Raw genomic sequence first — 22,561 nt, 5'->3', positions numbered from 1 at the left:
ACAGGCTCGTTTTGGCTGCTCTCTGGAGAATAGGCCATAGGGGGCAGGGCAGAAGCCCGGAGACCAGCGAGGAGGAGGCCACGGCAATGATCTCATCGTTTTGTTTCCGACTGTGCCCCCAGCACACAGCGTGCTTCCTGGCACCAAGCAGGCCCTCAGCAAATCCGCACTAAATGCTGTGCGAAGTAAGGGTGCCCAGATACCAGACTGGTGTGTGGGCTGTGTGGAGACGAGGCGGAGAAACAGATCTCAGGCATTGCTGCTGGCGATCCGAATCCAACTAGTTTCGTTCTTTTTAAAAAAAAAAAATTATTTTTAAGATTTATGTATTTATTTGAGAGAGAGCATACGTGTGTGTGTGTGTGTGTGTGTGTGTGTGTGTGAGGGGTCTGGGAGGGGTGGAGGGAGAGAGAGAGAATCTTCAAGCAGACCCCCTACCAAGTGTGGAGCCCAGGATGGGGCTCGATCCCACGACCCTGAGATGATAACCTGAGCTGAAATCACAAGTCAGATGATACTTAACTGACTAAGCCACCCAGGTGCCCCTCCACTTGTTTTTTTTTTAAAGATTTTATTTATTTATTTATTTTTTGGACAGAGAGAGAGAGAGAGATCACAAGTAGGTGGAGAGGCAGGCAGAGGGGGGGGGGAAGCAGGCTAGCAGGCTCCCTGCTGAGCAGAGAGCCCAATGTGGGGCTCGATCCCAGGCCCCTGAGATCATGACCTGAGCCGAAGGCAGAGGCTTTAACCCACTGAGCCACCCAGGCACCCCGCTCCTCCACTTGGTTTCTAATGGGAAAGAGGAATCTGGATTTTCAGTACAGTCTGGTGGTTATTCTAGGCATCAGGACTGGCCTTCTGTGTCAGGAATACTCTGGTTGCAAGTAACAGAGGCTGACCAACAATGGCTCAAACAAAGAGGGTTTTCTTTTTTATTTGGAAGAATTCTGGAGGAGGATGGCTGCTGGCATTGGCTTGGTCAAATGATGGCAGGGTCAGTGCTCTGAGATTCTCTTGGCTTTTCCTCATGGTGGCAAAATGCCTGTTGTGGCTCCAGGCATCACATATTCCATCAAGGCAGGAAGAATGGAGGGCCAGGGAGGTGTTACGTATGTCTACCTCTTTTAGCAGAAAAGCATAAACTCTCCGAAAAGCCCCTGTAGAGTTCCTCTTAAATTTCACTGGCCATACCTGTTCATATGTCCCCCCAAGCTGCAAAGGAGTCTGGAACAGTGGGAGTTGGGATTTATAACCTTCACAGTGGGAGGCAGCTAGAGAGAAGGGGCGTGGATGTGGGTGGCTGCCGAGGCCCCACTGGACGATGTGGAGTTTGATCTCCGTGGCTTGCCGCTTCCACAGAGCACCTCTGGGGAGCACTGAGTGGAATCCGAGCCATCCTCTCTGAGGGGCTTGCTCCATCCCAGATGCTCTGTCCTGCTTCTTGTCATATGTCTGAGCAACACACAGACCTCAGGGGGAGATGTCTTTGGTGAAATGGTGGTCTTTATTTGGGGATTGTGCTTTACACTTGCTCTCAAGAGGCAGACATGAAAATACTATGACCACGTTCTCACTAAGACAGAATCTTGAGCCTTTTAGAGCCTGGCTTGCATACACATACACACACACACACACCCCGGCAGGCAGCATGTCTATTTACACTGGTGGGCACCCCACCCAGGAAATAAAGGGCACCGTCTTGGTCAACCTCAAACCACTCAGTTAGGGGTTGAGACCAGGATGACCCCTTTCCTGCTAAACGTCCCACGTTTGGTCTGAGAATAAAATAGCGTTCCAGCAGCAGCTTTTTCTGGCCGTTTTTGGCGGGGAGAGGCTATGGAAGGAAATGCTTTTCTAGCACTGCCCTATCTATCCCCTTAAATGAAGGGGTTGCAAGGCCAGAGGGCAGGGATTTTATCCCTCACGGGGCAGGGAAGAAACTGGCCTGGTTTCTTCTCTAAATCATTAACAGTGGGCTAGAAGCAGAAGGTTGACACACGTGGTCTCGCGTGGGGAAGGTTTTGGGGAAGAAAGAGTGACGTCACTGGAGCTCAGGTGGTGGAAACCAAGCAGGGAGCCGGTGCAGGAACTGGAAATGGGGACTCAAAGGAGCCTATGAACCACCGTTCGTATTTCCAGAAACCCATGGAAATGACTGTATATTTGTTCTCCATAGACTTCGGGAAAAGGGAAAATATTTTCTTTTTTTTTTTTTTTTGCTAGAATTGCATCAGAACAGTGGGGTAAGAAAATGCAGATTGGCAATGATAGACCTCTCCAGTGAGAATGGCAATTATGAAATAGACATAATTTTCTGGGCAAATGTCTTCCCAGGTCTGGCGACCCTGGAATGGGATGGATATTCGAGAGCCCTTGGGGCTGCAGGGGCAGAGCCGGGAACGCCTTCAGGGCAGAGGTGGCTTCAGGCATGAGTTTCCAGTATTTACTGTCCCTGGCTGCTTACAGGGTGGTGGTGAGAGCCCCAGCCCAGGAGCTGTTTGGAAACGCAGACTCTCAGTCCCCAGCCCAGATCTCCTGAATCACAAGCTGTCCTGTAACACGAGGCCCAGTGATTTATAGGCACAAGCAAGTTTGAGAAGCACTGTTCTAGACTTTGGGGAGCAGGAAGGCCGCAGCCCTGGTTAGGTGTGGTTACCAGGCCCAGACAGGGAGGCCCCAGAGAGGAGAAAGCAAGCGCCTGGGTCTGGGGGAAGCTGGCAAACTCTGAGAAGTTTTCCTTGTCAGTACCCTTGCAACCTGGCGGCTTCGAGCCCCGAGGTTGCCTTCGGAGCTGCCCTGCCCTTCCTCCCCAAGGACAGCTGCACTTGAACCATATTCCCCTCAACTGGCTTTCAGGGCAGGTGTTCTGAGAGGCTCGACTTCAATGCTCCCCACCTGACCGCAGGGGAAACCATAGTCAGGGAAGCTTTCGGAGAGCAGGGAGCTGGGCTGTCCAGAGAAGCAGGGGCCCGTGGGGCCTGGGCAAGATGGAGGGCTGGTCAGGCCAAAGAGGGGCCTCTCAATCCTTCCCAGTTCTGCCAGGAGAATCTCAACAGAGCTTCCGGGAGAGGTGCCTTGGGAAAGTTTTCTCGGCAACAGCTTCCTTTTGGAGCAGAAGTGGTGAGTGCTCGGAAGGAAAAGCCAGGGAGCTTAGGGGCCGCCCGGCTTCTTTAGGGGTGGGAAGGAGGGCCCAGGCTCTCTGGGGCATTTTCACAAGAGCAAGCGTGAACATCATTGCAGATGGCCCCAGGCTGGGGGCTCGGGGCTGGCAGGGCGGAAGGGCTGCAGGCGGCGTGGCGGGGGGGGGGCCGGAGCGTCAACAGCCCCCTCTACAGAGCTCTCTCTTCGCTGGTGAGCGTTGCGATTCTCCGCAGGTTCTCCCTGACTTTGATAAACTCGGGGGCATGGTCCTCTTCCTTTTCTGGTGGTTTTTCCAGCTAAAGGAGAGACAAAGCAGAGGTGTAAAGTGGGGGGGGGGGTGTGTGGTTCAAACCACAGTGTTTGGACCATGGATCCTCTCTAGGGGAAACAGAACGGGGGATCAGCTTTGCCAGCAGCCTGGTAGCTGGGGTGACAGCGTGAGACAAATTTTTCCTTGTGAAGCTGTGGCGGATCGCTTGCCTTGGCTGGGGCCTCAGGTTCCTCATCTCTAGAATGGGAATGCCATCTGGTTCATAGGACCGTAGCGAGAATGAAAACAGGATCAGCATGCAATAGGTTGGGCTGATGAGGGAACTGAGGTTCAGGGAGGGGAGGCCACCAGCTCAAAGTCACATAGTCGAGTGAGTGGCAGCGTGAGGATTTAGGCTGGTGGTAGAGTGCTGGTTGAAGCCTCATTTGGCATCACCTTGTCCCTCTTGCCAGCGGTGGCCAAGTGCAGCCCTCCCTCCCCCCACCCCCAGGTCGGGGAGATAGTCCTGGAAGGGGCTGGGGCCAGGGCTGGGTGCTCTCACCCACCTGGTTCAGCCTCTGCTGCCGTCTCAGCAGCTCCTGCTCAAAGGGGCACTGCAGCCGTTTGGCCTCCAGCTCTTCCTTCTTCTTCTTGATGAGCTGGTTCCGCCTGCGGTGCTCCAGGACCCGCTGCAGCTCTGGCTTGCTGTCCACGCCCAGGCCTCTGGGGAGGAGGAGCCGTCAGGAGTGCCCAGTGTCCCCCCACCCCAGGCTCAAGGCTGCACCCCATAGTGACACCAACTTACACCATCGTGTCCTACACCCCCAACCCCCCGCCGTGGGCAGCTCCAGGAGGGGGGTCTCATTCCCGTCCCCTTATAGGGAGCCAGGAAATGAGGCTCCTAGGACTGAAGACACCAGTCCAGTCCAAGTCACAGCTGCGAAGGGGCTGAGCGAAGATTTGTACCCAGGTTGTCTGATGACAGAGACCAGGTGGTATGTCATTTCTGGTTATGTGCCAGGGTCAGTTTCTAGAGGTGGATTTGCTGGGTCAGGCTCTTTGTAAAGATTTTGGACACCTATTTCCAACTGTCCCTTAGAAAAGGCTCTCCAATTTATACTCTGTCGTCATTGTACAAGAGCATCTATTTCTCCCCACTGTCAATGTTCAGTCTTTTTGTATTTGATCATCTACTAGGCAAGGAATAATATCTGGTATTCATGTGTGTTTCGCTAATTCTTAGTTACATGGGAACAGCAGCCTTTGAGATGTGCACCCATCATTTGCATTTCTTCTTTTGTGAACTAACTATAACTCTCTTTGTTCATTTTTTCCCATATGGAATTATAAGTGATAGGTAAACATTTTTATGTGTGTTTTATATTGCAAGTGTTTCCCTGATTTGTCTTTAGGCTTTTGTTTGTTGTTTTTTGACGTGAAAAGGGATGACTCTAAAACACATTCGGAGAAAATACACATGATATACTAAGCAAGACAAAAAAGAACCCACCGAAGATAGAAAATGACACCTGCTGGAAGGTCTTGAACAGAGCAGAAAATAGAATCCTAGCCCGTGCCAATACCAGAATATGCCAGTAGAGGGAGCTGCAGAGGCGCCGCCGCCTTCCTCCTGATGCTAGCCAGCTGGGAGGTATTTCCCAGGCCGCCTCCACATTCCCTCGGTTACTGAATCCCAGCCCTGCTACCTCAAGCCTGTCTCTTTCATTGCATCCCTGGCCTCGCTGCTTCCCGTATGCCCCTCCCTCCTACCACCGCCTCGTGACTGTGACATCCCTGCTTTTCCAGGTCAGCACATCTCTGGCCAACCTCAAAGTCAATGCTGCCAACACCCTGAGCTACTTGTGTTTCCTGTCTCTTCGCACATGCTCTTCCATTTGCTGGGAATACACTTGCTTTCCACCAGCTGATGCCCACCTCCTAGTCTGGCTGACGCCAGCCCACCCTTCAGGCGTCAGCTGAGGCATCCTCTCCTCTGGGAGGAAGTCACCTTGGACCACTCCCAGGTGTGTCCTCTGAGCTCCTCGGCCCATTTAGGGCCTCCTCCTAGCCTGTGGTTGTGAGGGCAGGAACTGGGTTCCATTCCTTCCTGTGCCTCAGGTCTGGATACCATGCCTGGCACATAGTAGGTGCTCAGTAAATGTATGTGGAGGACAGGCATGAGTAGGTAGCTGGGAGGGAGAGCAGGGCTCTTGGGGGACCACTGGGAACTAAACCTTCACAGTTTCTGTGGGTGACTATGTGTGGTACCCTCAACTCTCCTCAGCCTCCGGGAGAGCCAGCATGACCATCAGCCCTGCCTTCCACAAGGGGTGCCTCTGCGAGGCCCAGCAGGCCTCAGGACATGCTTGCCAGGAGGAGGCAACTGAGCTCTGTTCCCACCTTCTGTGGTTCATGAGCAGCTCTCGGTGCAGCTCCTGGTGGCTCCGGGAGGCCTTCACGGGGTTCAGCAGCTTCTTGGGCTTGATGAGTTCTGGGTTCCATTCTCTGTATTCGGGCCGGGCCATCAGGCCTCCGATGTCTGCCCGCTCCCTCTGGATCTCCGAGTACATCGAGGCTGTAGAGACAGGTAGGGGTGGGGGTTGGTCAGAGCGGGGTCCACAGTCTCACCCACCCCCGTGCGGCACAGCTGAAGCCTCTCGATGTTAGATGGACTTTGGCCATCTGTCGCTCCAGGGAAGCCCTGGGCTGAGCGTCTGAGCTTCTGAGCTTCTGGTCTCCTCATTTGTGAGATGGAAATAATTGAACCTGTGCCCAGGGTTGTTGTAAGGATTGGAGATCTGTTTGTAAAGCGCGGTGTGGGGATGAAATGATACTGGGGTGGACACATGCATATGTTTTTGGCTTGACTTTGTAGAATATAATATCCTACAAAAAGAATTATGTTTGAGTTTTTTGTTTTTCAGTGAGCTCTAATCAGAAAAAAAAGATACTTAAAAAGAACAAGTTTGCGTTTGTTAAATGTGGATGAACGTAGTGATCAAAAGGAGACTTCACCCCCTATTGTCCCGTTTCCCTCTCCTTCATTCCAAATTCTCTGTGGAAGCATCCAGCTTTTCAGTTTCTCCAGATCAAAGAGGAGAGCAGGAAATCCCGGAATGGCTATGTGTCTAATTACAAAGTGATGGCTGTCATCTTTTTTTTTTTTTTTTAAGATTTTATTTATTTATTTGACAGAGAGAAATCACAAGTACACTGAGAGGCAGGCAGAGAGAGAGAGAGGGAAGCAGGCTCCCCGCTGAGCAGAGAGCCCGATGCGGGACTCGATCCCAGGACCCTGAGATCATGACCTGAGCCGAAGGCAGCGGCTTAACCCACTGAGCCACCCAGGTGCCCGATGGCTGTCATCTTTGATGCAGATGGCTGGCTTCTTGATGGCCTCACTTCCACCACAGAAGCTCGGAATTTGTCAGTTTACTTAAGTAGAAATTCAGGCAGAAGGGCTCCCTCCTACAAGCTGGCTTTATATCTTTGCAGTGCCCCAAAGCAAACTTGTGTGTGTGTGTGTGTGTGTGTGTGTGTGTGTGAGAGAGAGAGAGAGAGAGATGAGAGAGATGAGAGAGATGGACAGAGACGGACAGAGAAAGGAAGACTTCTTCAGAAAAAGTCTCCCGGGGGATGACACAGCCTGGCCATCAGCTTCTCTTAGTAATTCAAGTGAAAATTGAGGCACTGGTTCTCCCTTCATGAATCCTGCCTTTCTGAGGTTGAGCTTCTGCTCTAAGCCGAGCACTGGCGTAAACAGGAGTTCTCCAAGTAGCACCACGCTTTAACCAGCTGAGCTAACTGGCCCACCCAGGAGTTCTCCAAGTAAACTAGCTAGGCATGGTGGTGTGTGCAAAACCTGGGTGTAGGTAATAGCTCAGTGGGGCTGGAAAATGCAGGAGAAGGGAGGTGGCAGGGTATAAATGGCAAGGGGACACGTCAGGGAATGTCGGCATCAAAGAGGAGATTATGTTTTGCAAACGGTGGCCCACTGGATACACGTTTGGCATTTCTATTATTACCCATTGCAGGGTGCTGTTTGGAGAATTAAGTGAGATCACATTTGTAAAGGTGCTGTGTAAACTGGAAAGAGTGTTAATTATTACAAGATATTTTGGAAGTAGCCAGATGAAGTGTTAGAGCTTAAAACATATCTGCTAATTTTTTTCTCGAATTCACGTTCTCAGAACTGTCTCTAAAATGAAAATTCTAATTACTCGCCTTTCTTCACTTTCTTCATAAGGCTGTTTGTTTTCAGGTCCTATCCTTCCCAGCTCTTTGGTTTTTAAAGATTGTGGTAGTATTTGATAGCTGAAAATGGGCAGTTGACAAAACTTAGTTCCCTCATCTTTTAAAAATGTGGGCATTTACCTTTTGTTTTTTTCTAAGTAAACGCTACACCTAATGTAGGGCTTGAGCTCATGAACTCCAGATGGATAGTAGCATGCTCTACTGACTGAGCCAGACAGGCACCCCTAAAATACGGATATTTTCTTAGTCTGTGGGCTTATGTTGTCTGGGAGCCCTGATTCAGACTGGTATTTGGGGATTTTTTTCTCCCTTTTGCTGCCGAGTCTCATGACCATGTCCCACCAAACCTTTGAGTGGTTTTCAGCCATCCTCTCTACTCATCCTATCCACACCACACTTAAATAGCTGCCATAGCTCCTTGGCTGTTGATCCTGCCTATAGTCCTTTTCTATCCCAAACCTTCCAGAAAGTTGTAATTTTCATCAGTCACACCATCTTTGGAATAACTAACTTGTACATTACCAAAGCCACAAGGCAGGAAACAAATTGTGTAAGTTTAGGAAAGGAGAAGGCAGAAATGATTGGCTTAAGATACCACGACATACTGAGAATTCCCAAGTGGATTAACATTAAAACATTTGGGATGAATGAGAGAATTCAATAATGTGGCCAGATACAAAGTAAGTACACAAAAGTTGAGAGTGTCTGCATAACAGGAATGACCATTCAGAACATACACAATAAAATTTTTCATTCATTCTACAATCTGTTTTTAGTTCCTACGGTTTGCCACATTTTGTGGTGGACACTAGACACACAGAGGTGAGCTAAGCAAACAAAAGTTCCTGCTCTCACAGAGCTGACATTCTGTTAGGGAGGCAGACAGTAAACATGGACACACACCAATCAAAACAAATGATTGCAAATTGCAGGGAGCCCACTGAAGGAACCAGGGGTCTGGGATAGAGACTAACAGGAGGACCCATCTTCAGCCAGGTGCACTGGGAGGGTCTCTCTGAGGACGTGACATTTCAGACCTGAGGACTGAGGAGGAGGAGAGAGGCTGTTTGGGGCAGAGGAAAGGAACAGCCTGTGTGACTCATGTACCTTGAACAAGCTTGGTCTGTTCAGGGAACAAAAAAGCATAGTGTGTCTGGAGTGGCGTGAGTGAGGGACAGGGAGAGTGGTTGGTTTGAGGGTGGACGGGTGGGTTCAAGTCGGGGAAAGAGTGCGTCTCATTCGATTTTTAAAAAGGCCATTCTCTCTGGTGTGTGTGGAAAAACTGTCAGCAGGTTTTGGGAAATTCTTATAGGACTTTGGTTTCTTTGATTTCCACTGGGCACTTGTCTCTCCAGCCTGTTAAATTCCAGAGGAAGAACATCTGATTGGCCAGGCGGAGACTCTTCACCCCATAGGTCACCAGCCAGCCAATGGGTTGCCTGCCGGGGGCCGGGCCCCACCGCAGCGACAGGAACCTTTCCCCAGTGTCCTGCCTGGAAGAGGGACCCTGTATGTATTCAGCCAGTCCTGCACCTAGGCCCGACCAGTGATCAGCTCTGGCTCCAGGCCTCTTTATTTTGTTTTAAAAATGAAATCAGAGGGGCTCAGTGGGTTAAAGCCTCTGCCTTTAGCTCAGGTCATGATCTTAGGGTCCTGCGAAGGAGCCCCGCATTGGGTGCTCTGCTCAACAGGGAGCCTGCTTCCAGCACCCCCCCCCCCCCGCCCCCCCGCCTGCCTCTCTGCCTACTTGTGATCTCTGTCTGTCAAATAAATAAATAAAATCTTTAAAAAAAAAATAAAAAAGAAATCAGCATGTAGCTGGGGTAGGGGAGGGGAAGGTGGTCCTCCTGAGGCCAGGGTGGTGTGGTGGTTCAGGCAGGGATGCTGAACGATGTGGCTGGTTCTTCAGACCAAAACTGCAGGCTGGGAAAACTGCTGCCTTTGCCAGCTCTAGAAATGACATGTGTGAGATCTGTGGTCACGCGTGTGGGGGTCCTCCAAGGCTCAGCCACTAAGCCGGCTTCCCTGCCTTTTAGTTTAATTAAAAGAGACACCACCCCCCCCCCCCCCCCCCCGTGTAGAAGAGCCTCATGTAGGTGCTGGAACGACAGGGGCCAGCCCAGATGCTAAACCCGGGCTTCCATGGGTAGGGTGGGGGGCCTGGGGGCAGGTGGTCTTCCTGGGCAGAGGAGGGAAGGGGGGAATCTGATCCCGGGGCTGCCCTGGCTAAGTCCCTCAGGCAGCTGGGGGGTCCGGAGAGATCAGAGACCTTCAGGAAAGTGGCCATGATGGGGGCACAGTGTGAGGTTGCCTCTGAAGAGACAAAAATGAATGCCGGAAGGAGGAGCCAGCAGAGAAGAGGAACAGGCCAATGGAGGAGGAGTTAAAGGCAGAATGAAGCTTAGGTGTATAGACACAGGAGCCTCCTTGATCTGGATTTGAATGTTGGCTGTGCCCCTTCTTATCCTTGGGCAAGTTTACCTCTGCTCCGCAGCAAGAGTCCACAAACTAAACCTTTGGACCAAATTCAACTGCTTTGGAACACAGCCATGCCCACTCATTACTTACTGCCTACATGGCTGCTTTCTGCTAGAACAGCAGAGTCGCAAAGGTGCAACAGCTGCTCTTGTTCAGCATCCTTCTTCACAAGGGTTCTTGCAAAATAAACAAGGGGATGCTTGCTTAGTGCTTGGCAAACGCCTAGCACAGAGTTGAAGACTCAGTGGTGCTAAATATCTGGGCAGCCAAATACAGCAAGGCAGGTTGTGCACTGTACAACCCTAGGGCCTCACTCCTGTAAATTAAATGATGAGTGGAGCTCCTGGAATTGCACGGTGTGGTCACCCAATTAGCTGTTTTTAACAATTACTAATAGATCCCAGCCCTAGTCTTGGATGGAGCTTTTGTTTCTTTCTTTCTTTCTTTTTTTTTTTTAAAGATTTTATTTTTATTTATTTATTTGACAGATGGAGATCACAAGCAGGCAGAGAAGTAGGCAGAGAGAGAGAGAGAGAGGAGGAAGCAGGATCCATGCTGAGCAGAGAGCCCGATGTGGGGCTTGATCCCAGGACCCTGGGATCATGACCTGAGCCAAAGGCAGAGGCTGGATGGAGCTTTCTTTAAAAACTCCTGTGCATCTTTAAAAACCTCACTGATTTAATCAGTGCCCCTTAACCCTGGCTACATATTGGCATCAGCAGAGGAAGTTTAAAAAATACCAATGCCTGAGTGGCACCCCAGGGATTCTGATGTCATTGGCCTGGGAGGGCAGCCTGGCTTTTGGGATTTTAAAAAGCTCCCCGAAAGATTCCAATAGTCAGGCAGCTTTGTAAATCATGGAGTTATTTAAAAAAAAAAAAAAAATCAATCTCCTTTGCTTTAGCCTGAGTGATTTCAGTTGACTGATTGACCTGGCTATGGTGGGCAGTGTAGTTGAGGTCATAGTTCTTAGCTACTGGGTGAACTTGGATGGGTCTTAACCTTGAGGACCCTCCTCTGTAATATTATGATGCTGTGAAGACGGGATGAGCTGAGAGGGGCAGGTGCAGCCAGTAGGTGACAGCTAAATGGAATGTTGCTTGACTACAAGATGGGCAAATAATTCTCACTTACTCTGCAGACCATGGGACTTTATTCCTCTTTGGGGGCAGGGTGGGGTTGGTAGTAAAATGTCAGGAGAGAGATTGGGAGCTTGTTCCTTGGTTCTTCCCTGTTTCTGCTGATAACCCAAGAGGTCCCACAGCTTCTTATGAGGGGCTTTGCAGACACCAGCCCCACACCAGGCAAGGCTCAGCTGGTGTCACTAACTGCTCCCAGGAGAAGCCTGCCAGCTGCTGGGGCATGCGTGACTGATGTTAGGGCAGTGGCAGGGACCCAGGTCCCAGTGGATCCTGAGATGCCTAAGGGCTTAATGTCCCCTTCATCTGCCTCTTTGCCATGGTGGCTCTGGTTCTGTCTTTGGTGGCATCAGTTAGAACACATGACACAAGAGCCAGTCAAGTCGCAAGGTTAAGGCAAAAGTTTTGGAGGAGACGAACTGGGTTTCAATCATGGTGGGTTACTCCTTACTAGCTGTGTGAACTTGGGTGAATAGCTTCACCTCTCTGAGCCTCTGTTCAATGGAAATAATGGCCATACCTACTCATGGGGCTGTTTAGAGGGTGACATGATTAAATGTACATGATTTTGCTAGTCCAGTGCCTGGCACAGGGATGCTCTCAGAAGGCAAACTTTCCTCCTTTCCTGAGGGGACCTGTGGTAGCATTCAGCATTCAGCATTTGGCAGAGGCTCACTCACCTACATCTGGATCTCACGATTGTCCTGGAGGCTGTTGGCAGTACTGTTTTATTGTGCCTGTTTTGTAGATGAGGCTTGGCAGCTGGAGAACTTCTAGCCCAAGGGAAATACAGACTCACTGGGGAGCCCCTGCCCAGCCCTCCCCATCTTGGGGGCTTGAGCCAGAATCCACAGCTTGTCTGTCCAGGGGCTGGCCTTTGTTTAGGAGGAGACCAATTGGTGGCCCTCCTTCCCTGGGGTGTTGGTCAGAGTCTTCCCTGCTCTCCCTCCCTGCACCCTAGATCCTCAGTACCATTCAAGATGCAGGTTCAGGACGCACTTGGGACCTTCTTAACTCAACGTTTCAAGAAGCAGAAGGGTAGAGGAGGAGAGAGGTTTTGTAACAACCACTGGCAAAAGAGAGTGAGGCATTCGATGAAAATGACAAGCATGGCCACTGGATATCCCAGCCTCTTCTTGCCATTTTTTCCTCCCAATAGGGAGTGTGCCCCCGCCTTTTAAGACTTTATTTATTTATTTGAGAGACAGTGAGAGAGAGTGAGAGAGAGCATAAGCTGGAGGAGGGGCAGAGGAAGAGGGAGAAGCAGGCTCCCTGCTGAGCAGACAACCTGATGCGGGGCTCCATCCCAGGACCCTGGAATCATGACCTGAGCTCAAGGCAGCCGCCTAACTGACTGAGCCACCCAGGTGCCCCGAAAGTGCCCTTTGGTGTTGCACTGACTGGAGACCGTTTTTGGTGGCCCCTGCCTGGAATCAGAGCTCCTTGTCCATTTGGATGCAGCACCCTCACCCCATGGGAAAATGGTTCATGACCTCCCAGTTTGTGAGGAGAAGGTCTGGGTGGCATTCAGGAGTTTGACTCAATGTCATAGCGGAGTCCAGAGCTGGACATGGAAGGCCCTTAACAAGGCTGGCACGGAGTGTGGCGCAAGGAACAAGTGTCAGCGGGTATAAGGAATATCAGCAGATCCTCCTGCTGGCCCACCAGCGGCACGATGCCAGCCCTTCCACTCGGGATAACGCCTCCCAGGGAACAATCCTGGCAGGCACTTACCACCAACGGAGCTAAGAGCCCCTCGGGATCCAAGCCCCTGGACACGGAGCTCTTGGGGCTGCTCACAGCCAGGGAAACCAGCTGGGTTTGTCAGCTGTTCCCAAATGTGACCCAGCGAACCCTGATTTCTAGCTCCGTCCCAGGCCTGCCTCTGCTGACAGGTGCTAGAGCCACACTGACCAGGCAGTTACCACGTTACCATGCATGTGTGGTGCCTGGTGTGCGCAAAGCCACTTGCAGCCAGAGCTTGGAAAGTTCTCACCACAGGCTGAGGAGGTGGCCACTGTTGCGGCCCCTTTCCACAGAGGAAAAAAGTGAGGCTCTGAGGGATCATTTAACTTCCCCAGATCACACAGCCAGTAAAGGAAGGAGCTCGAATCAAAGCTGGGAGCTCTATCTGATGCCAGGACCTGGGTTCTCTGACTTGTGCCTGGTGGTAGCCCGGCCTGTTGTCTGTCTACTAATGAGGATTAAGCCCACTATTCTGTGTGATAATGGTTTTGGGTGGGGGACAGAGCCCAGGGAACCTAGCTCCAAGAGCTCTGCTCCCCTGACAGCCTGCCCAGGGGCTCCCGGGCCCTCACACCTCCTCCCACGGCCACTCCCTCCCCAGCAAAGGGAAACAGAATAGAAATGGTCTTACTTCTCAGCTGCGTCTCTGGGAAGGGAACTTGGAAGCCGGAGCTGTGGCTGGGTCCCTCACTCCGCTGAGAAATCCCACACTAGCAAGGAGGGCCGCCTCTGAAGGGCGGTTCTTAAACCCCTGGGGACGGCAGGCGGCTGCGTGTGCCAACGAGTGAGGCCGCCCCGCATTCCTGTTTATTCTGGTATCAATAAAAAGGAACTGTTACTATAGTAACGGGTATTTCACTTGGTGCACGACCACTTCCACAATGCGGAACGCCGCGTCCAAGCCACAAGCCTGAGAGGCGCAAGTAAATACCTATTTGGTCAGATTGTGGAGGACTGAGAACCATGCCAAGCTTTGTCTGAGCTGGGCGGCTCGCACGGAGGCATTTCCCTTGTTTCCAATGGGAGGGTCAGCGAGAGTGCATTCCAGAGCCTCCCCAGGGGAGGGAGCGCCGAGCATCCGGCCCAGGCCCAGCGGTGCCCAGGGCTTCGGGAGGAAACCCGGCTCTGAGATGGGAAGGGAGGATGAACCCACATGGGTTCAGTCCTTGGTCATCCATCTGTCTGACTTTGCACTCTGAACTTCATCCGAACTTCGGAGAGGAGCAAGGGAACGTAGCCCAGCTAAGAGTGTGCGGAAGGTGGAAGCTGATGGGCTCTGGGTGGGAGCAGGCCCTAGAGCTCGCCCAGCGGGCCTCAGGGCCGGCACCTCTGGTGAAGGGTCTCGGTTGGCTGGAAGGCCATGAGGCCCAGGATGTATATCAAACATGAACGGGGCACTAAAAAGACAATGTGTGCCCCCTTTGGCCTCTATCATTAATTTAGCCGACATTTCTTGAGTACCTACTGTGTTCCTGGCCCTGTCTCCAGGGCTGGAGCTACAGTGTGAATGACAGCTTTGGGCTCTGGGAACCTGTATTCACGGGTGGGTGGTGGGGGAGTCAGACGGGAAGGGAGACAAACCAGAAACTTGTACCCGTTGATGAATGTTGGGCTGAAAGTAAGACTGGGTGAGGTTGGGGGGGGGGAGGGGGGTGCTGAGCTCAGGAAGGGTGGACACGGGGACGCTGACCTTTAATAAGGGAGGCCTGGGTGGTGAGAATGAGCCAGCAATGTGCTGTCTGTTCCCACACGAGGGCATTCCAGATAGTGGGCAGAGCCAGCGGAAAGGCCCCAGGATGGGAGTGAGTTTGATATGGTGGAAGAAGGCCAGCGGGGCTGGAGTGTGGGCATGAGGGGGAGGTTGGGGCATGGGGCTGAACATAGACTCGCGCATGGCCTGGGAGCCTTGACCAAGCCGGCCATTCTGGGGACACTTAAAAAAAACTTAGAGGGTCACAAATTCTTAGATATGGAACAATTTTCTAGAAACAGCACGTGTTCCTTTTTGTTCCTTCTTCCCAAATTCTGCTTCTCTGGAAGTACTTTGAATGGTATCCTCCCCAGGCTTCCTGTCCTGCTGTGGCTTAATTTTACTAAATTCTGGTGATGAAAGTCTGCCTTTAAATTCTTGTCAAGCCACTCTTTGTTGCCACATGTTGTCTTGCTGTGTAAATGGCTCTTCTGGGCATTTCCCAGGGCCCACAGTGGCTGATCTGAACCAATCCGGGTGCCTTCTGACAGTGGGGGAATAGGAGGGATCCTGGGGAACGGACAGCTTCTGCTCACCACCTGCAGAAGACAGAACCTCTGAATCCAGCTTCCTCCAGGGGAGCAGACTCTGAGAGTTCCCATACTAGCAATGACCTTCATCCCCATCTTGCATTCTCTTTATTGGAAAACTCTGATGGCAGCCCCAGAGCAATGGAGAGCCAAGGAGAGCTGGGCAGGCATCCCCCAACGTTGGGTGCCATATTCCCCAGGCAGCTGGGACTCACTATGCCTCTTCCATTAAAGCTCTTCTCACTGTCCAACCTGTGTACAGACCCATCAGGCTCACCCACCAGACTGCCAGGCTGAGGGCTGGGGCCTTACCTTATCCTTCTTAGTATTCCTGTCCCGGTACCAAGGAGTTCAGTAACTATCATTGACTTGTAGACACCAAAGACATTGACACTCTTATTATTATTATTATTATTTTTTCCAAGATACAAAACTTAGTATGTACAGAACATAGAGGACCAATCTGGAGGCATATAAACTGAATTGATAAAGTGGTCAGTTCTAGATCAATGTATCTCAGAGGTCATGACTAGCCATCATTTGTGAGATGGGCTAAAATGGGCCATGCTCCTGGATTGCTATATTAGAACTTATGAGGGACAAGACCACAGATCTGGATTTTTAACAACCACCCCCCCCAGGGGGATTTTCTTATCTCTGGGAGTTTGAGAACCACTATTCTACAGCAAAAAATTACAGGCCCTTCTTAGTCACAAAATTTCTGTAATGTTTGTGGTTTAAACACAGAACAAGACCAAGCATACATGGCTTTTGCTCTCAGGAAACAATAAAGATTAAAAATATGAGAAAGAGGGGTGCCTGGGTGGCTCAGTGGGTTAAAGCCTCTGCCTTCAGCTCAGGTCATGATCCCAGGGTCTTGGGATCGAGCCCCGCATCAGGCTTTCTGCTCAGCAGGGAGCCTGCCTCTCCTTGCTCTGTGCCTGCCTCTCTGCCTACTTGTGATTTCTGTCTGTCAAATAAATAAATAAAATCTTTGTAAAAAATATGAGAAAGAGCAACCTTTTCCAACCAGCGATAGTTATGATTCATATCTGGTTCAGTCATGTCCATTTTGCATATTGGAAAATAGAGGCCTTCCAGGCAAATGAGGCTTTTAGGAGTTTACTCCAGCCCCAGTTGCTGCCTCCTGCCTTGGTCAGTGGAGCTTTCCCTGGAGGCCACCCCATTGTCCCTAAAGGAAGAGCTCTGGGATATCAGGGGCCTGGAGACCAGAATTCTTGCTCAGCCCCATAAGAACTGAAGGGGAATCCCAGAGGCTGAGTAGACCCCTCCTATACTCCCTTCTTGTACCTTTGAAGTTTGTTTCCCTGGGAACTTAGAGGAGCTGAAAGGAAGGGGGTTCCTGAAGACCAGGAGAGGCAGGCGGGAGTGGGAGCTGGGGAATATTCTTCCTTCCACTGTGGGCTGCGGCCGCAGCTTGCATTAAAACAAAACAAAACAAAACAACCTCCAAAAACATCTTTCCTTTCACTTTTGCTCCCCTTTTTCCAAGCTCACAGGTGCCTGGAGCAGCTTCTCTGGGTGCACAAACATCAGACAAGAGGTTCCCATGGCAACTCAAAACTTCCTCTTCAGCACTGTGTTCAGTCTCCATCTCCAGGGTCCCTTTCCAAGGCCTCAATGAGGTTTCCGAGCAGCCACCCACAAAACAGCCGTAGGATCCAACCTCGTCCCCACCCCAGCAAGCTCAGTTGAAAGGACGTGGAAGGGGATAGAAACTGTATTGGCAGGAAAACTTGTCATGGGATCCGTGGAGAGATTACAAAAGCAAAGAGAGTTGCCTTTACAACAGATTTGAACCAGGAAGAATTTACCCGGTGGAGGGATTTCAAGTGTGCAAATGGGAAAGGATCAGGGAGTGGGGAAGAATTAAGTTTTTTTTTTCGGATAGCTGGCTCTCCACTCAGCTCCAGTGAGGCCTGGTGAATCTGGTCTCTTGGCTGCTAAGGGACCCTGGGGTGCCCCATAGCCCCAGCACATTTTAACTCGTAGCTAGGCAAAGGATGGACACAGGAGCTAGGGATGGGGAGAGGAGTGTGTGTGTGTGTAGGAGAGAGAGGAGCCTGAGCAGACCATAGCTTGTCAAGGCAAGCAAACTTCCATGATTGCTGGCATGACTATTTGCCAAATGTAACAAATAAAAATGCAGCATGCTCGATTTAAATCTGAATTTCAGATAAGCAATGAATACGTTTTTAGTACCAGCATAGCCGTACAATAGTTGGGTTATACTTAAAGTATTATTTGTTGTGTATCTGAGGTTCAAATTTAACTGGGTATCCTGTATTCCCCCCCCCCCCCAAAGATTCTATGTATTTATTTGACAGAGATCACAAGTAGACAGAGAGGCAGGCAGAGAGAGAAGGGGAAGCAGGCTCCCCTCTGAGCAGAGAGCCAGATGTAGGGCTCAATCCCAGTATCCTATTTTTTTTTTTTTTTCCCACAAAGGTCCCAAGAAAAATATATTTTGTTGCAACTGCTCAACTCTAGTATTGTACCACAAAAGCGGCCAGAGATACTATGTAAATGAATGAGCATGGTTATATTCCAAGAAAACCTAGCTTACAAATATAGGTTGCAGGCCAACCAGGGTTTGCTGACTCTTGCCCTACTGAGGCACCCAGGCGCCCCTGGGTGTCCTGTATTTTATAGGTAACCCTGTGTGGCAAGCAGGGATGGAGCTGCCTTTCTAGCTATTGCTGATGCTCAAGGGCACCTGGAGTGTGGCCTCTGTCCATGCCGTGGAGAGATGCTTGCCTCCCTGCTGGGAACCTGACCTGAGCTCCAGGTAGAATGTAAGTCCCCTCTGGGGGACATTTACTATAGTGCTGGATAGCTTCCTAGGAATGGCCAAGCATGAGTTATTCCCAAAGGTGACCCTTCCAGCTCTGTGGTTAAGAGCATGGACTGTGGTTTGTGTCGCTCCACTGCTGGACACCTAGGTGACCTTCAACTCCTCATTTCCTCATCTCTGATATGGGGCAGACATTCTTTCGAGGAATAAAGGAGATACCACATGGGATGTCTTCACATTGCCTATCACAGGGTCTGGGCTCCAAAGTGGATGCTGTTATTTTGATAACCCACTTAAAAGCAGTAAAAATTTCATCCATGTGAAAAGAGCGGGGTTAAAGACTAGTGTTGATACAACCTCAGCAACCTAAAACACAACCACACATGCAAACTGTGCATTGCAAAGACTTTAAGGAGACATCCCCAAATGTTACCAGCAGTGCTTAGGGTTATGGGATTGTGGGTAAGCCTTCTCCTTCTTTATTCTCAATTTCCCAAAATATTCATGGTGAACATGTAATACTTTGGTATTACAAATTTAAAAATAATCTGTGGTTGGGGCACCTGGGTGGCTCAGGTCATGATCGCAGGGTCCTGGGATCGAGCCCCACATTGGGCTCTCTGCTCAGCGGGGAGTCTGCTTCCCCCCACTCTCTGCCTGCCTTTCTGCCTACTTGTGACCTCTCTCTGTGTCAAATAAAAAAAAAATCTGGGGGCGCCTGGGTGGCTCAGTGGGTTAAGCCACTGCCTTCGGCTCAGGTCATGATCTCAGGGTCCTGGGATCGAGCCCCGCATCGGGCTCTCTGCTCGGCGGGGAGCCTGCTTCCTCCTCTCTCTCTCTGCCTGCCTCTCTGCCTACTTGTGATCTCTGTCAAATAAATAAATAAAATCTTAAAAAAAAAAAATCTGTGGTGAAAAATTTTCTAGATGTGTTCTATTACTTGGTGCATGGCTCAAGACCACTGTAAATGAAGATGGATGGCTACCATCTTGGATTGGACTCCACACCCTGTCCTTGGGGGCTTCTAAAGGAGGGGCGCTCTTGCCTCTTCACGAAATGGCCCAGGTGGATCCTCACCCTGACTCTTCTTGCTTTTCTATATGTGAGACAACCAGAGTAGCGCTTCTGCCCTGGCCATGGGTTTGAATCTCATCTCTGCCCAGATGGGCTGTGTGACTTCAGACAAGTCATGTGATATTCTGAGCCTAAATTTCCTCGTGTTTAAAATATGGGTCAGTACTTCTTGCTTCCCTGAGAGGAGGGACATATCTGTTATATTTATGAATATATCCATGTACCTTGCATGGGGGTGGTCAGTACATACTGGCGGTAGGAATAACTGAATTATGTCGATGAGATAACATACACAGCATTTGGCAAAGCCAGTGGCAATAACAAGCGATCAGCATTATTGGCCATTATTACTAGTCTCAGGAGGTGTGCAGACATTGGAATGAATGGGCCTAAGGTTGCACTAACTGTTAGTGGGATAGAAGCTTCTCTTAGCGGGACCATGGGCAAGCTGCTAACTAAGCTCTTTAAAGCTCAGGCTCCCCATCTGTTAAATGGGGATGAAAACTAGCAGTGACCTTGTAGGGTTCTTAAGACTGAATGAGCCAGCAGTGCCTAGCACAAAGTAAATGCTTCCTCAGCGAGGCCCCTGGTCAAGGGCTTTGCCCCCTCCCTGGCTTGTAGCTGCCTGTGGTACAGATACCAGAAGAGCATGGGGTCCCTGGACGGACTCTGATGTCTGCTCTTCTGAGTAAGTTGCCTGTGAAAAATGTTGCCTTTTGCATAAGGCTCATTGCTGTAGCTCCAGGTCAGAGGGAACACAGCGTCTTCAGATTAGATAGTCCCTCCTCGTCTTTGTGAAAGGGTAGGAACTGGGTGGGAACCCTTAAGAGGAGTGCTTTGCAGGGGAAAAATCTGCCAGAGCTGGGATTGGAAATCGGATTCCCTTTCAGCCTGCCCCAGCTCAGCCAGATTTAAAACCCTCCCCCAGGAAGGCGCCGGCAGTCCCGAAGTCTTGGCCAGTTCTTGCTTTTGAAGTTAAGAGAACCGTTGTTTCAGTGTTCCCAAGCGGTAGCTCTGTGTGGGGATCTCCGTGGGGCGGAGCCCATCTGAGAGGCAGTCAGTCCCAGAATTGAGGTCGGGCGGGAGGGAAAGGGGGAGGGAGGAGGGGCAAGGGGTGGGGGCCGGCTCGGCCAGCGCAGACAAGCGGCTAATGGCTACCCTGGTGCCTTTGGCTCCAGGGGTCGGCTGGCAGGACCACTGGGTGTGTGTGTGTGTGTATTGGGGGGGCTCCTTGCCCACAGCAGATCAGAGCTGCCGCTGAGCCCAAGTCTGCTGACACTTTCTAATCACGTACCTGCACCGGGCAGGGACCACGCTGGAGAAGGATTTTCACCTTCCCTAAACCTCTCTTTCAAAGCACTAAATCCGGAGGCAACCGCCCCAGTCCCTTACTGTGGGCATTCCTTTTCTTCTTTCTCCATCTCTGGTTTTCCTAATTATTTTTACAGCGACTATATGCCATGTTTGTTTTATTTTCCTAAGTAAAAAAATCCCTTATTGTTCTGAATAGAAAAGTAATACGTGCTTACTGCAAATAAGTTTTAAAAAAGACAAATGGGAAGGAAAAAAAAAAAAAAAAAGAAACACCTTGTCATCCAACTCTCGTTCTTGAAAATAACCACCATGTGTTTCCCTCTAAATCTTTTTCTCTTTACATGCATATACACAGAAAAATGGTTTCTCCTCTTCCTGTAACTTGCTCTCTTTCCTTTCTGCCGCTAATGTAATACCTCGCTGGACATCACCAGTGGCTATGCATCTGTGCCCCTTCGTGCCCCACTGCGGGCAACCCCGGTCTTACCCATTTTCCACTCTCCCACGCCTACCAACGCCTACGCGCAAGGGACGTGCCAGGAGATGGAACCTTGCCGCACTTTCACAGTTCAGAAGCCGAGTGAGTGTTATGTGTTGGGGAGGGGCGGGGGAGGGGGTGCGCTCGTAACCTGGAATAAAGCAATATATCTAATGGTAGGTCCCTTACCCCAATGGTAGGAAGAATGTAGGAGCGAAAGAAGGAATGACGCGTGAACTCCGAAAAGTAATTTAAAAGAATGAAAAAGGAGGAAAGCAGAGCGATGAAGGAAGACCGTGGTGCCCGGAGGCGGCGGGCTGCCCGCCCTGCCTTCTCGCGCTCTCCACGACGCAGGGCCCGGGAGGCCTTGCCCTCACTTACCGGACCTGAGCAGCACGGCCCGGTAGAGACCGGTGGCCTCGGTGGGGTCCCGTGCCCGCTCACCCAGCCTCTGCGCCATACGCCCCTGCGCCAGACTGTGGAGCCGGCACTGCGGACAGGGAGCGCACCAGAGTGTAGTACTTCGGAGCCCGAGTGCCTCCGCAGCGGTGACGTGCCAACCCGGGCCCAAACCCTGCTGCGGATCGAGTTACCACCGGAGGCCAGAGCACCGGGCGAGGAGGCGCCGGCGGGGGGAGGGATAGAGGGCAGGGGCAAGGGCAGGTATCCTACCCGCGGGATAGAGGGCATGGGTCAGGGTTCGGTGAGAGGACTCCTGGTCCCGGGGTTCCAGCGCCGAGGGAGAACCCGATGTCCTGATTTCTAGCCTTGGTCTCCTACCTGCTGTACTCCATTTCTTCATTTCCCTGGCTGCTGGCCTCGTTGAATGCTACAAGCAGGTGTGGGATTCTGAAGTGGCATCCCTGGGATCACGTCCCAGCGCCACTAAATTAATAACTGTGTGACTCCACGATTTAATTACCTAACCTCTCAGAGCCACAGTTTTCTCATCTGTAAAATGGAGATGACCAAAGTACTTATTATTTCCACAGGGCTGTGAGGGTAATATGTATGCGTGTGTGATATATGTATTCTATATACTGACTGCATGTTATATGTACCAACTATACATACAGTCAGTATATGTATTATATATAATCTTAGAACAGCGACTAGGGCAGAACGAACATAAACTGTTATTAAAAAAAGCGTCTTGGGGTGAGTGGCACTGGAAAGCAGGGAGATTTACTGTAGGAGACTAGTTGTGGGGGGACTTAGCCAGATTGGTTTCTCCCAGTTTGTACAATCCTATTAATAGCCAGAGATGGGAGGACCAACCAAGAGTCTAAAGGTGGAGAAGCAAAGTCAACCAGGCAGATTTGAAAGATTTAAGGAACTGATAATTTTGATTATCTACTCTGTCTAGTGCTTTGCTAAGTTTCTTCTAATATAAAAACTAATGTTCATTGTGTACTTTATGTCCTATTTATTTTAACTTCACAATCCTATGAATTAGTGTCTATTAGCCTTCCAATTCTGCAGATGAGGAAACTGAGGCTCCAAGAGGGTCAGTAATTTATCTGGGTTCACACAGTGTGGATCTGGGACACACACTCAGGTAGTCTGACCTCAGACTTGGGCCATTCTACTCT

The 22,561-nt window shown here is 50.7% G+C and overlaps 1 protein-coding gene and 1 long non-coding RNA gene across 4 annotated transcripts in view; one reads left to right on the top strand and one right to left on the bottom strand.

Annotated features, from left to right (window-relative positions):
• Positions 1-1,485: 1,485 nt before the first annotated feature.
• On the bottom strand, positions 1,486-21,529 carry FAM107A (family with sequence similarity 107 member A). 2 transcript variants are annotated; one of them, XM_082739753.1, is made up of 4 exons: positions 21,351-21,529; positions 5,792-5,966; positions 3,958-4,114; positions 1,486-3,437 (listed from the first exon to the last, which is right to left on the bottom strand). In XM_082739753.1, exons 1-4 carry the CDS (start codon positions 21,427-21,429, stop codon positions 3,330-3,332), a joined length of 519 nt encoding a protein of 172 aa, XP_082595879.1. In that variant the 5' UTR covers positions 21,430-21,529; the 3' UTR covers positions 1,486-3,329. The 2 variants fall into 2 exon arrangements, with proteins under 2 accessions (XP_082595879.1, XP_082595880.1); XM_082739754.1 differs by lacking the exon at positions 21,351-21,529 and adding an exon at positions 13,640-13,789.
• Positions 20,724-22,561, top strand: part of LOC309869179 — a 45,123-nt gene continuing 43,285 nt past the window's right edge. Inside the window, exon 1 of one of the 2 annotated variants that reach the window (XR_014314033.1) lies at positions 20,724-21,071. This is a non-coding gene — a long non-coding RNA (uncharacterized lncRNA). The remainder of the gene's footprint in view (positions 21,072-22,561) is intronic. The other variant, XR_014314034.1, reaches the window with a different exon arrangement.

Source organism: Mustela nivalis (genome assembly GCF_964662115.1).
Source record: "Mustela nivalis genome assembly, chromosome: 1".
NCBI lineage: Eukaryota > Metazoa > Chordata > Mammalia > Carnivora > Mustelidae > Mustela > Mustela nivalis.
The sequence above is the reverse complement of the archived record's forward strand: the minus strand, read 5'-3'. Positions and strand labels throughout refer to the sequence as shown.

Bases quoted from the DNA above. Each gene is read 5' to 3' on its own strand.
- FAM107A (XM_082739753.1), bottom strand. From the start codon at position 21,429: ATGGCGCAGAGGCTGGGTGAGCGGGCACGGGACCCCACCGAGGCCACC. The intron at 5,967-21,350 runs GTAAGTGAGGGC...CTGTCTCTACAG, and splicing joins GGCCGTGCTGCTCAGGTCCG to CCTCGATGTACTCGGAGATC. The intron at 3,438-3,957 runs GTGGGTGAGAGC...TCTCTCCTTTAG, and splicing joins GGCAGCAGAGGCTGAACCAG to CTGGAAAAACCACCAGAAAA.